This window comes from Mauremys mutica, chromosome 12 (genome assembly GCF_020497125.1).
Source record: "Mauremys mutica isolate MM-2020 ecotype Southern chromosome 12, ASM2049712v1, whole genome shotgun sequence".
Classification (NCBI taxonomy): Eukaryota; Metazoa; Chordata; order Testudines; family Geoemydidae; genus Mauremys; species Mauremys mutica.
Window position 1 is genome coordinate 18,208,175 of NC_059083.1, and position 10,792 is coordinate 18,218,966.

At 50.8% G+C, this 10,792-nt stretch overlaps 1 protein-coding gene across 1 annotated transcript; it reads right to left on the reverse strand.

The window, feature by feature from the left end:
* Window positions 1-646: 646 nt before the first annotated feature.
* On the reverse strand, window positions 647-10,535 carry LOC123346608 (killer cell lectin-like receptor subfamily F member 1). Its single transcript, XM_044984084.1, has 6 exons — window positions 10,451-10,535; window positions 8,848-8,946; window positions 6,113-6,280; window positions 2,876-3,030; window positions 2,083-2,195; window positions 647-785 (listed from the first exon to the last, which is right to left on the reverse strand). Exons 1-6 carry the CDS (start codon window positions 10,533-10,535, stop codon window positions 662-664), a joined length of 744 nt encoding a protein of 247 aa, XP_044840019.1. The 3' UTR covers window positions 647-661.
* Window positions 10,536-10,792: the final 257 nt, after the last annotated feature.

The window sequence follows — 10,792 nt, forward strand, 5'->3', positions numbered from 1 at the left end:
ATCCCTATAAAACTGGACTCTGGAGAATAAGGACTTTGAGTCAATGGTTCTGCTGCCAGCCTCCAGGAGCATCAGGTGCACCTGACCCGGACTCGGCTCCACTCTTGTGTACAAGATACCTGGCCAGTATTCTGTCACAAGCAACTTTAGGCTGGTAACTATAATATCTACACAGAACTTGTATGAATGATTGTGTGAATGGAGATTATATATATATCTCATCTCATAGGAATAAGTAGCCAAACAATGTTGTTTTCTGTTATCTTTTATTTTATTATGGTATTTACAATAGGGATAGCTCAGTGGTTTGAGCATTGGCCTGCTAAACCCAGGGTTCTGGGGCAAAAATCTGTCTGGGGAGTGGTCCTGCTTTGGGCAGGGGGTTGGACTAGATGACCTCCTGAGGTCCCTTCCAACCCTGACATTCTATGATTCTATGAAATGTGACAAATGTCTTTTCCCCTTTAATAAGATCCTGCTAGTTTTTATTGGTATAACAAGGGACTGCGACAGCGAGGGGCACCTGAGTCCCAGCACCTCCCAGGGTTCTGCTCTGCCCCCGGCTTAGAGCTCTGCCTAAAGCCCAATCCCGCCCCGGGAGACTAAAGCCAGGATGCTGCGCATTACAGAGACACAAATGTGGATCCTCAGACCCAACTGTTTATATCACGGCAGCTTCTTTCTGGCAGATCCATTTGAACTCAGCACCACATGTCTCAGACTGAATCCGGCTGCCTCTTATCCAGCCACAGCTGTTCCCTTCAGCAGAGCCTGAGACTTGAAAGCTGCAGAATTAAGAATGTCATTGTGGTTCTCTTTAACAAGGAAAGGCCCATAGGGGGAAGAAAGATAACACCTCTCTCTAATGGGAAGCTTGGCTCTGGTGTTGTCCTTCATATGTGTAACTTTCCTAGAGAGCTTCAGGTGAGAAGGCAGCCCAGGAGGTGAGCTGAGTTAGAGGGTCTCTGGCAAGGAATAAACTAGACTGAAACTCATGGGTCAGTGACCTGGTGCTTTTTTGTTGGAAGTGGCCACCTTGAGCTCCTGCATCTCAGTTTTCCTTTAAAACCAAAGTCTGAGGGCTTGTCTACACTACAAAATTAGGTTGACTTAATTTAGTTCAACGTACAGCCACCAAAGTAATTCAATCAGCTGTTAGTCTCCACACTATCCTCCTGCTGCTAGTGATGCATGTCCTTAACAGGTGCACTCACACCAACTGAAGTGGGGCATTGTGGGGCACTGACAGCTCTGTGGGGCTCACAGCTGGAGCCCCTCAACTGCCCTGGGATAACAGCCCCAGCTGTGAGTGTGGCACAGGGCTTAATTTCACAGCAGGGAGCCTACCAAGCTTTCTTGTCAATTTCATGGCTCCAGCTGTGAGCCCCAGGCTACAGAGCAGAGGGTGAAATTGACAGGAGTGACAGCCAACAGGCAATGTAAGTGACGCAACATCTATGTGGGCACTGGGTTGCCCTGCTACATGGACATAAGCGCTGTGCCTCTCGTGCAGGTGGTATAACTGGGTTCAAAAAAGTATTGGGTAAGTTCATGGAGGGTAGGTTCATCAACGGTTATTAGCCAGGATGATCAGGGATGCAACCTTGTGTATGGGGCAACCCTAAACCTTTGACCGCCAGAAGTTTAGTGTAGCCGATGGAATGGATCACCCGATAATTGCCCTGTTCTGTTTATTCAGATACTATGGTAATAGGGGCCAGATCAGCACCTTAGACCTTGACTACATTAGTGGGTGTTTCTGGGGCAGTTATACTGGAAGCCCTGTAGTGTGGACACAGCTATATCCATATCTAAGGGCTTCTACCACTACAGCTTATGCCCATGCCCCCGATCAGCATAAGCTACACTGCAGTAAGCACAGGCACATTGGTATAACTGCAGCTACACTAGGGCCTTTGCGGGCACAGCAAAAATACCCTTAACCGAGGTAGTTACGCTGGTAGGTACGAGGTAGTTAAACTTTTAAGGCCTTAGACAGACATTGGATATTTAACATCAGCAAGTTATATAATGGGAGCTTTTCCCAAACATCTCAAACAGGAAATGTCAGGCAGCACTTACAGCATTGGATCTAACGGGGAACCGTCCACCCAGGTCCATTTCCCTGCTGCGGGTGTCACCGTAAGTCCAATCCAGATGTAGCTTGAACCTTGTGTAACATCCTGTATGAAATCCTGTGAGGCGCAAAGCAGAGGGGGAGGGGTGAATATGCCATAACAGGCTAGAAGAATTCCCTTAGTGCTCCTGTTTAATACCTGCTTTTGGCTTCAGTGGCTCCGCCCATAATGCCAGCAGGAGAACCCATCAGCCCCTGAGCTAATTCACCCTCGCCCCTGGGTGGGCAGAGTCTCTCTATGAAGACATGGTAAAACCAGCACCAGTCCTTGGTGAGCTGGCCCTTTAAGGGAGTCCTGGGTTCAGCCTGACCTGTCACTAGGTGCCCCCGGGCTGAGAGGTTCAGGTGAAGGAAGCAGGTGACCAGGAGCCAGGCCTGCTGGGGCTACAAGGGCAGCCCGAGGTCAGTCTGGGCAGGGTGAGATTTGGTGGAGTAGGGGGGTTGTGTGAGTAGCTCTATGCAGAATGACTCTGCTGAGCTCCCAGACAGGGCTCAGGGGGGCAAAACCTGCAGGAGCCAGCTGGGCAGTCTGGGGTGGGAACGCTGTGGGGGTCTGGTTCTGAACTGTATGTTAATCAGCCAGATGCCCCAGAAGGGGAGAAAACCCCCCAGAGCAGAGTTTGGAGAAATGGGGCAGAGGGGTAGAGCCAGGCTGGATAAACCTGCTGCTCTGGGACTATAACTAGGGACACATGTCTCTCTGCAGCTGGAGTCTGATGAGCCTGTATTTTATGTTACCATCTCCTCCTGGTTCCGGATCACGAGCATGCGAGAGCTCTTCCCCGAGCAGTCGTCACGGCTCCCAGTCCAGTCTTTACTCTCTTTAGACAGCCAATAGCACTTGTCCCCATGCAGCAGCCAGTCCCTGGGGCAGAGTTTGCACCCGGAGCCCTCTGGAAGGGGAGATGGGAACAGAGGTGTCATTCATTCTGAAAATTCAAACCGCAGCTGGCTGAAAATGCTCGTTCAAGCTCTTTTTTAATGGGAATTGCCATTTTGACCAAAAGGAAAGTGTTTATTTTAGTTGAAATTGTTCTCTTTTTTGACTGTGTGTGTGTGTGTGTGTGTGTGTGTGTGTGTGTGTGTGTGTAAATACAAAATGGAAATACCGTTTTTTTTCCCATGGGCAGGATTTCATTTAGTTTTCATGAGTTAAAAACCACTTACCCTTAACATTTTCCCCACTGGAAATGAGAGAGATCAGTTTTGCTTTTTACTTCCTTCAAAGGACAGCAAACTTCCATTTCTTTTCACATTTTCCATAAAACAGGTTTACAAATGTCCCAGCTCTAGTTCTAGATATTGCTGAGTTTCCCCTACAGGCACGTAAAGAGCCTTTGCTCTCAATGTACTAGCGAGGGCTTTTCTCAGGGTCAGCACTGAAACAGCCAGGCACGCTGTAGGCCGGGTCAGCAAGGTGCTGGGAGGCCAGAGAGGAGAGAATTCGCTCCAAGTCTTTACACAGAGTTGGTTTCTGACTAAAGATCTGCTCTGACTCAGTCACAAGTTCTGGGCTTGATGCAGCAATCACTGGCTGGGAGGAATCTCTGGCTTGGTGCATTCAAATGTAATTCCTTGGGGGCTGACTATGTCAGCTTATAAAAGCTGAACAGAGACAGACTCAGGCCACGTTTACACTTACCTGCTGGGTCGACTGCTCGGAGTTCGAACTATCGCGTCTGATCTAGACGCGATAGTTCGAACCCCGGAAGCGCTAGTTCGAACACCGGTACTCCACCGCGGCAGGAGGAGTTGCCGGAGTCGACCTTGGAGCCGCGGAGTTCGCTTCCGCGGCGTCTGGACGGGTAAGTAAGTCGAACTAGGGTAGTTCGAATTCAGCTACATTATTCACGTAGCTGAATTCGCGTACCCTAGTTCGACCCCCGACCTTGGTGTAGACCAGGGCTCAGGCTGGGCCCTGACGGGAGACCTCAAGGGAAACTCAGTGTTGAAACAAATAATAGGGGTGACTGAGAAGGAGGGCCACCCCTGCCCTGACTAAGGCAGAACTGAACCCAGAGACCCAACCTGGCAGCTGGGGGTGCTGTACCTCTGCTGGTGTCATGATTCAGCTGAGAGTTAAAAGCAAGGTCCCATTATTGTCAGGACAAATCCTATGGCTCTTCTTTAATGGTGGAGGTCTGAGTCAGTTCAAATTACAGTTCGGGGGACTACAATTTGCCTCCCACAAATGCCCTGGGAAATTCCAATAGGGAAGTGGATTCTGCTTCAACCATTCCCCTAAGAGATCGTCTGCCAGTGCTGTGTGCTGCTGAACAGCTGTTGAGTTTCACCCCAGAGGTGGCTGCATGTCAGTGGTGGGGGAAATGATTCCCATAAGCACTTTGGGATCCCGCCTCTCGAGCAGTTGTATTATTTATTACACTTTTGTTAAGATTGTCTGTGCTCTAGCAATGGGAATTATTCTGCCCACTAGATGTCACTGCTGCTCCTCTGCACAAAGGGCTGAGACTTGTTTATTGTGCTTAGACTGTTCACTCCCTGGGGAAGGGATTGTCTTTTTGGGACGTGTTTTTTATGGCATCTGGCACAAGGGGTCCTCGATCCCCGAGGCAGGACTGCAATACAAAGAAATACAGTAGAGCTGAGAGGTTCCTGCCCTGGATTGGGTTTGGAGTTGGGCTAGGGATGCTGCACACTAGGGTGACCAGACAGCAAGTGTGAAAAATTGGGACGGGGTGGGGGGTAATAGGAGCCTATATAAGAAAAAGTCCCAAAAATCAGGACTGTCCCTATAAAATCGGGACATCTGGTCACCCTACTGCACACACAGAGTAAGACAATCTCTGCCACAAAGCGCTCCCGGCCCAGACATCTGATATGAAACAGGTGGAGATAAAGAGGACGACGGCAACAAGGAAAGAGAGAGACAAGCTGGGTAATTCCTGTTCCTGGACTAACTTCTGTTGGTGGAAGATACAAACGTGGAGCTCCACAGAGCTCTTCTTCGGGGCTGGGAGAGGAAATCAGAGGAAACCCGAAGAAGAGCTCTGTGGACCTCCAAAGTTTGTACCTTTCACCATCAGAAGTTGGCCCATGGTCTTGTCTCGCTAACTTTCTGGGACCAACCCTGCCACAGCACCACTGCAGCCAACAAGGGAGAGTAACCCAGCCATATTGGTACAGACAAAGGCAGCCACAGCGTGTGTCTTGCACCCACCCACTGGGATGGATGAAGTGAAAAAAGACAGAGGCGCTTAGGGTGTATAGCACAACATGACACCCAAAGCATTCAAGCATATTAAAAGGTCGTCCCGTTCCGCACCCCCATCAACTTAAACATCACCCTGCTGGCTGAACATTGTTCTCCTGCCATAGTTATGAGCAGAATTGATAGAAAATTTTCTGTCCACTTTTCTTGACCCAAAAAATTGCCTTTTTTTTTCAGAATGAAAATCACCGCAGAAAATGTTTCAGTTGAAATTTTTCAGTTTTTGGTTAAAATAAACGTGTTCCCCTGGAAACTGTAAATTTCCTCCTACATTTAGCCTCCTTTTCACTGGCCAAGTGGCAGTGTTGCCAACTCTCACATTTAAGCACAAGTTTAATTATATTTGGTGTTTTTTCCTTTGAGCCCCAGCTCTTGGAGTCAGGGGATTGTGAGAATTTCACTTTTTAAAAAAAAAGATAAGTTTGAAAATGTGACTTTAGTGCAACCTAGAAGCTCAGAAACCAGAAAGTGAGTAAGAAAAAAAAACCCCAACCACAAAAGTATTATTTTTCTAAAATCTTATGATTTTTGAGGGCCTGACTAATGGTTTTTGAGCAGCAGGAGATGGCAGTGCTGGAGTAGTGTAAATAAAGGGACCTTGGTGCGAATGAGAATCTAGCCCATGGTATTTCAAGCTGACAGTGTCCCTTTAACACGGTGACTGGGTTTTCAGTCACAGGGAGTCTGCAAACTCTTCCAGGGAGAGTGACTCCTGGTTCTGGGACAGTAGGAGCCGGGGTTACCTGCCAAGCTGCCATTGTGGGGTTCACACAGAATTGATTTCAAGCGAGACTGGAAATCCTCCAGGCAGGAGCTGCATTCAGTTCTACTGAAGATTCTGGCACCATCATTCTCTGATGCGTTTGTAGCTCCTCTGGTCTGTCCTTCACACGAGACGGGCAATTGGGAAACTTCAAAACATCATCACAGTCACTTCTAAGGCAACTATTTAGGGATTAAAAACCAGCCTGTAGAGGGTGTAAAATCAAGGTTCCATCGCAGCTAGGCCAGGGGCAGAGAGACAAACTCATTCATTAAACCTGTAAGCAGGGTCTGATGAGGTCTCCCCTGATATCTAGTGATGAACTGGGGGAAGGTCTCAGGAGCAGAATGTATTTGCATAGACACGCCTACTCTGGCTAGGCGTTCAGCAGACAGCCCCGCTTTGTCAAAATGATCAGTTTTGGCTGGTGATGGGTTACAAATTGAATGCAGGGTAATGAAATGTTGTTCTACTGATTGTACAGGTCAAGGGCAGCAGAACTGTGCTTTGCCTGACCTGATTGAGGGGATCACCCTAACCTTAACCTCATTTTGCTAAGCACGGGGTAGGGATGCCAACTCTCATTAAGGATTGGTGTATGGGTAAAATAGAGTTATGATTGTCTGTGGTGTCTGCCTGTAGTGTTAAGCTATGTCTCCACTGTAGTTAAATATCTGTGGTTGGCTGGTGTTAGTTGCCTTGGGTTTGAGCTGCAGGATTTTAGAATTGTAATGTACGTATGTAGGCTTAGGCTGGAAACTGGGTGCTGGGAATCTGCTGGTGTGGGGAGAGTCCTAGAGCCTAGGTTTGTAACCTAAACCCAAATGTTTACACAGCAATTTTACAGACCCACAGCCTGAGTCAGCTGCTCCAGGCCAGCTGTAGGTGTTTAATTGTAGTGTAGACACATCTCCCGTGTTTAAAGAGAGCTGACTGGACTCAACTGAGAGTCCTTGTTTCTGTTCAGTGGTTCCTAGAGCTGAGATCACTGCTGAGCGGGTCTAGGGGCTGACTCTTAGACGTCAGATGGCAGTGAGCGACAAGCAGTGACAGTGAGGGGGGAACCCATGTGACTGCACCTCTAAACTCTGGATCTTCACTGACTAAGGATGGCAGCTGTGAGTGGGGTGCAGTGGAGGGAGCGGGGAGTGGCGTGTTTGTTCATCTGACTTTCACATTGGAAGGTGGGAAACTGAAGCAAAGGACACTGCCCAGCATACACGGGGGGGGGGGGGTATTTGGACTTACCAATCATGGTGGGGGTGTTTTCCCAAATTAATGCTGGGTTCCCTTTAACTAAACGTTTTTGTTTGTTGTACACATGGGAAGTTTTGTCTCTTAGAAGCACCCAAGGATGTTTAGTTTTCCCAGATTACTGGCTGGGGGCTCAAGCCAGTTCTGATTTGTGTTGTTAAGAGGAACCCCTAGATGTTGAACCCGGCCCTTGTTGCTGGTGACACCACCTGGCAGAGGGGTTACACATAGGCTGGGTGTGTCACACACACAGGGGAAGTGTAACAGTGACGCTGTCCCAGTCAGCTCACAGGAGTGTCATGTACTAAGCTCCTAACTGCACCTGCTGGGATAACATCTGTCCCACGGGGTGGCAATTAAGTGTCACACATGGACTGGACTCAGAGCTGGACTCACAGCGGGGTTGTGGAAGGAGGGGGGAATTCATGGTGCTTAGCTGGACTCTGAGCCCCTTGGAGCAGGGATTGTCTCGTGGTATGTTTGTGCAGCCCTGATCTTGCCTGAGCCTCTCACTGCTGCTGCACTGGGGTAGGGGCCTGGCCCCAACGTGGCAGCATTTCTCTGTTTGTAACGTGGTAACTTTGGAACGCCGCATCCGACCCATCCTGCCATTCCAGGGACTGTTCTAGGCACTGATGGGCAGAATCCAGATGATTCTGGTTCAAATCAGAACCCCAGGAAAGCCGGATTCAGGGGAAAAATCAGGCTTCCCAGGCTGCCTGGTGCTGCCAGTAGAAAGTCTCTCTGGCATCCCCTGCACAGATCACAGACAGCAGCTTAACTTGCTGCATGTGGACGCTGTCTGTAGCCTGACCTCTAACAGAAATACGAGCCTGCCAGGCACAGTTAGTAGGGGGGAAGCGGAGTGGGGATGAGAGGGATGAGGCAGTGGTGGGGGGAAGCAGAGACCTGGAGTGGAGATGGGGTTGCGGGGGAAGGTTGCCACCTCTGCGGTACAAATACCCAGCGTGATCCTGAGCCCATAAAACTGGACAGCTGGCAGCGTGCACTGAGCACCCTGGCAGATCTCCCAGGACAGCGACCTCAACAAAGGGGCAATCCTGGGAAAACCTGGCCAGGGGGCAAACCTAGGGGGGGGAAGTGGGGACCTGGAGATGGGGAGGCAGAGGTGGGGGGACACCCAGACCCTGCCATGGGGGAGGGACAATGTGTGACCCTGGTGTGGGGGGAGGGAGGAATGGGAGAGACGTGCAGAACCCCTGGCATGGGGGGAGGGGTACACAGAGTGCCTGGCGAATGGGGGGAGAATGGGGGACAATGAACCCCTGGGATGAGGGAGGGGGATGGGTTGCAGGGAGTCCCTGCAATGGGGGATGAGGGGGCTGCCAGGAGCCCCTGGTCGGTGCAGTGAGCTCGACACAAGCTACGAAGTGTGCGACCCTCTAGTACAAATAACGTCCATGAGCCTGTTAAATGCCTCAGTGGCCTCGAGTTACTCACCCCAGACAGCCAGCGCTCCCACCGCTCCCAGCAGGACGAGGCACCCGGCCCCGGCCAGCCCTAGGGCCACCCAGATCCAGCGCGGGTACCGAGGGGAACCTGGAAGAGTCGTGTTTGGTAACACACCATCAGCCCCAGCAGGAGAGACAGTAACACACCCGTGGATGGGCTCCCCTCTGGGGCCAGCGCAGCCCCCACCGGGGGTCGTTCTCCCCCTCAGCCCCAGCGGAGCATCCTCCGGGCGGTGCCCCCAGAATGCAGCGCTGGGAAGCTGAACCCACGAGGATGGGAATGAGCTAGAGCAGCACAAGGCACCTTTCTAACCGGATCCTCCCCAGCACTTGCACCAATGTCACTGTGTTGTTTCTAAACTGATAGTTGCAGTGATACCAAACCTGTGGCCGATCAGCCCTCGCTCAGAGACCCCCGGAACTGCAGCTCTAAGGTACCTGCCTGCCCTGCAGCTGGGAGGTGGCAGAGTGTGTCTGGCTACCTGGGCTGGGATACACGTGTCCAGCTGCAGTGTAGACCTATCCCCGGTGTCTCTCTAGCCTCCCCCTCCTGTCACTGCCCATCCGGAGAGATACCTGCAGTGACCACCTGATGGCGCTGTGCCACGCGTCCTCCCCTGCCCCCTACAGATCCCTTTCCCCTGCAAACTGGAAACTCACCGTGCCCCTTGCTGGGGAACTTCTCCGATATATTTGCTTAAAAATTCCCTGTCTCCAAGCATGTAATAATTTCCTGAGCAATTATTCCTGCTCAGGAGCTTGTAAGTTAGGATATTTGCAGGAAGTGAGCACAAAAGGGGCCCAAACGCAGCTCAAAAATCAAACAAATCTCTGGGAAGATTTGTTGCAGTATTTCCCCAGTCCTCGCTGGCAAAGGAAGGAAAGAATAACGTCTGGGACCACTGACGTTCACATTAAATTGGTGCAACATTGTCTGGCTACCTCGTCCTTATGGAAAATGTGGCATCAGTCTCCATTTAAACCAAGATCCTAGGCTATGAGAACCCCCTGAATGATGATGCACAGTCAGATTTCATAATGAGGCTACAGGGCATTTTCCATTGTCTATCACAGCAGTGTCAACATATCCCATTGTTTGCATTCAATGTCCGCTGAAAATACACTTACTGGTGGTCAGTCAAGCACCGCACCAGTGGATTTATCGTAGCCCTAACATTTACTGGGTGCTTTGTTGGTTTGATACTTTCCCGCTGTGCAATGCTGAAGAAAATGCCAGACCTCAATGGTGCTACTCACAGTAGTAAATCCTACACCCACGAGTAAGTATTAGCCAGATCAAGCCCTTAGCAGTGACACTGGAAATACAGGGAGTATCTTCACTCACTCTCTGCTGCAGGGAGTTGTGCTTCACTCTGTGGGTCATCCACACGCCCCGAGACGCTTTCCCTCATCCCCTCTCAGACATGCGGCATGTGAAGGCCCAGCCTGGGACTGTCAGAGCCCTCCAGTGGAGTTGGGTGTCCAGGTCCCAGTAAATTTCAGCTCTTGTGGGTCTCTGTGAAGCCCCAGCCGCACCCTGTAATCGCTGTGTTGCGAAAGTGGACGCCCTGGGAGGATGCTCAGTCACTTACCTTGGGGCCCAGCTCCCGGGGGGTGGCCTGGTTGTCTCTGCTTCGGCCGGAGGTTTAATACCGTGTAGCCCTCTTCATCCTCCATTGGCCAAGCGCGGCCCTGGTTTGATTTCCCAGCAGGTGCTCAGAGAGGGGAAGGAGCCCCCCCCCCATTAACTGGCCCTCAGACTCGGTCTGTGCAGCTCAGGGCTCCCACCAGCACTGACCGTTCTTCAAGGGAAACCACACAGGAAATGCAGGTACCAAGCGCATGTGTGGGCTTAGCTACATCTCTCCTCCGCCCTCCCCTGGACTGTACAGGGGACCTGCACTGGTTGGACAGAACAGCTTTGAATACAAGCA